The sequence below is a fragment of the Galeopterus variegatus genome, unplaced genomic scaffold (assembly GCF_000696425.1).
Source record: "Galeopterus variegatus unplaced genomic scaffold, G_variegatus-3.0.2 Scaffold176, whole genome shotgun sequence".
In the NCBI taxonomy this organism is placed as follows: Eukaryota; Metazoa; Chordata; class Mammalia; order Dermoptera; family Cynocephalidae; genus Galeopterus; species Galeopterus variegatus.
The window spans coordinates 347,770-350,220 of record NW_007726287.1 but is presented as its reverse complement, the minus strand read 5'-3'; the positions used below and the strand labels follow the sequence as shown (position 1 = coordinate 350,220).

Genomic DNA, 2,451 nt, shown 5'->3' with positions numbered 1-2,451 from the left:
CTGCCTTCTCCCCACAGTGCATGTGCGGAGTTGTGGAGGTGATGTTAGTGGGCTCAACACCGGCTGTGGAGGTGCTCGGAAATGTCGGATGCTGCTGCTGCTGCTGCTGCTGCTGCTGCTGCTGGGTGGTTGGAAGCCCACCCAACTCAGCTGTCTAGACAACAGGTAAAGACCAGGCAAGGTGAGCACGGCCAGCCGTAGGTGCAAGAAGGGGCAGATGAAGGTGACACTGACCTTCCGGAAGTGAGGCATATGCCAGAGGGCGTCCAGCTTCACGGGTGGGCTGTACTTCCTCAGCTGACTGCTCCGGGTCTCATACAGCTTCCCAAGGATCACCTGCAGGCCAGGGAAATGCAAAAGTGGTCACCTGGCTACCTGGGGATGCCGGGAGGGCAGAGGGATGGGATCCATGGTGTCGCAGACTCGAGGGTCAATTTTCTTCTAGCCCTGGTCCTTCTCTGAGGCTATTTCATGGCACCAGCCAAACTCCACCCCAGCTCTGCTCCTGGCCATAGCTCAGGGGATGGGACCAGGGGACTCCTCGAGCATGTTGTTCTGGTTTCTGGTCCGGCCACAGAACATGCGGGGTTCTGGTGCACAGCCGCTTTGAGGACAGGGATGGTGTCCCAGTCATCCCTAAACTTCCCCTATGTGGTTAACACAGCCCAGTGGTTCGCAGGAGCTCCGTGGTGATTGAAGGAAGAAATGCCTGATTTGAGATGTTGTTACTGTCTCTCGGGGCAGGTCCTCACCATGGCCTGCTCATGGACAAGGAAGGAGAGCTGCTCTTGAGGGAGGGATTCAGGGGCTCGGATCAGAGCCCACGAGCTTTCTGTGGGTGGGATTTCAAAGGCTCAGAGGAAGCCCCGCTCCTCCTGAACCGCATGCTCTGTGCCCATTAACAGGTGCTGGCAAGTCCATAATTAGAGTCCTGTAGCTCATGGGGTCTGTTAAGGACTGAATCATGTCCCCCGCTGTCCCCCACTGCCAAATTTATATNTCATGGGGTCTGTTAAGGACTGAATCATGTCCCCCGCTGTCCCCCACTGCCAAATTTATATGTTGAATCCCTAACCCCCAGTGTGGCTATATTTGGAGGTAGGGCTTATAAGGAGGTAATTAAAGTGAGGTGAAGTCATAAGGGTGGGGCCCTAATCCTATAGAACTGGTGTCCTCATGTTAAGAGGGAGGGACACCAGAAGCACAGAGGGAAAGCCATGTGAGGACACAGAGAGAAGACGGCCACCTACAAGCCAAGGAGAAAGGCCTCAGAAGGAACCGACCCTGCCAGCACCTTGGCCTTGGCCTTCCAGCTTCCAGCACTTCAAGAAAATTAATTTCTGTTGTTTAAGTCCCCCAGGCTGTAGTATTTGTTATAGCAGCCCTAGCAGACTAAGGCCGAGTCTGAGGCCTCCAACCTCAGAATCAGCTAGGGCGGGGATTTCTGTGCGCAGTCAGGCCTGAGAGCTGCCTCCTTAGCCCACGGCTGTGATCTCTGTCACAGGTAAAGAATCCCTTGAGGAAGTAACAGGTCAGCCCCTTGCTCACAGCCAGAGCTTTGTGCAAATAGTCGGGGGTCCCACACCTGCAGAGGATGAGGGCGATGCGGGAGAGGCACTGGAACCCAAGGGATGAAGACAAGGTATGCCACTGCAGAGGGGGCATGGAAAAGGGCTGCGGGGCAGGGCACAGGGTCGCCTTCATGGGTTTCCAGATCCTACAGGGCTGGCTCATTGCTCTAGGATGGCAGCGCTCAGCAGCTGATGGTTACTGAGTACGTGCCTCAGGCTCTGGGCCAAGCATCTGCCCCGCGTTCATTCATTCATTCATTCAACAAATATTTATTGAGCATCAACGTGTTTTAGGAGCTGGGGGTACATCACTGAATAAAATAGAGTCCCTGCCCTCATGGAGCTAACATTTAGTGGGAGAAACAATAAACACACAAATTAGTTAATTTAAAAAAAAAAAAAACAAGAAAACCTGAAGCTGGTTAAGAGGTCAGAGGGTAACAGAGAGAGGATGGTATTTGGGGGATCAGGAAAGGCCTCCCTGATAAGGTGACAGGTGAGGAGAGATGGAAGGTGGTAGAGGACACCTGGGAGGAGAATTCCTGGAGGGAGCAGCAAGTTCAAAGGCCCTGGGGTAGGAGCGCTCTGGGAATGCTGGAGAAACGTCAAGGAGGCCGGAGTGGCCTGTGTGGGAGAGGAGTCGGACCACGGGGCCATGTAGATTCAACAGGGGCTCTGGGCTCTGTTCTGGATTCACTCGGAAGCCTCTGGAAGACAGAGTAGTGACATGACTCAGCTCAGGTTTTGAAAGGCTCCCCAGGCACTGGTGGAGGACAGACCCTGGAGATGCCGGGGCTCAAGGGTAGATGCTGGGCAAGCAGGTAGAGGTGACTGCAACAGCCCGGGTGAGAGACGAGGGGGTTCGGGTCACAGGGAAGAC

At 54.6% G+C, this 2,451-nt stretch overlaps 1 protein-coding gene across 1 annotated transcript in view; it reads right to left on the bottom strand.

Moving 5' to 3' along the window:
- Positions 1-2,451, bottom strand: part of LOC103582132 (chromosome unknown open reading frame, human C9orf171) — a 113,532-nt gene that overhangs the window by 378 nt on the left and 110,703 nt on the right. Inside the window, exon 5 of the mRNA XM_008563815.1 lies at positions 65-336. Within this exon, the coding sequence (XP_008562037.1) occupies positions 65-336 (272 nt within the window). The remainder of the gene's footprint in view (positions 1-64; positions 337-2,451) is intronic.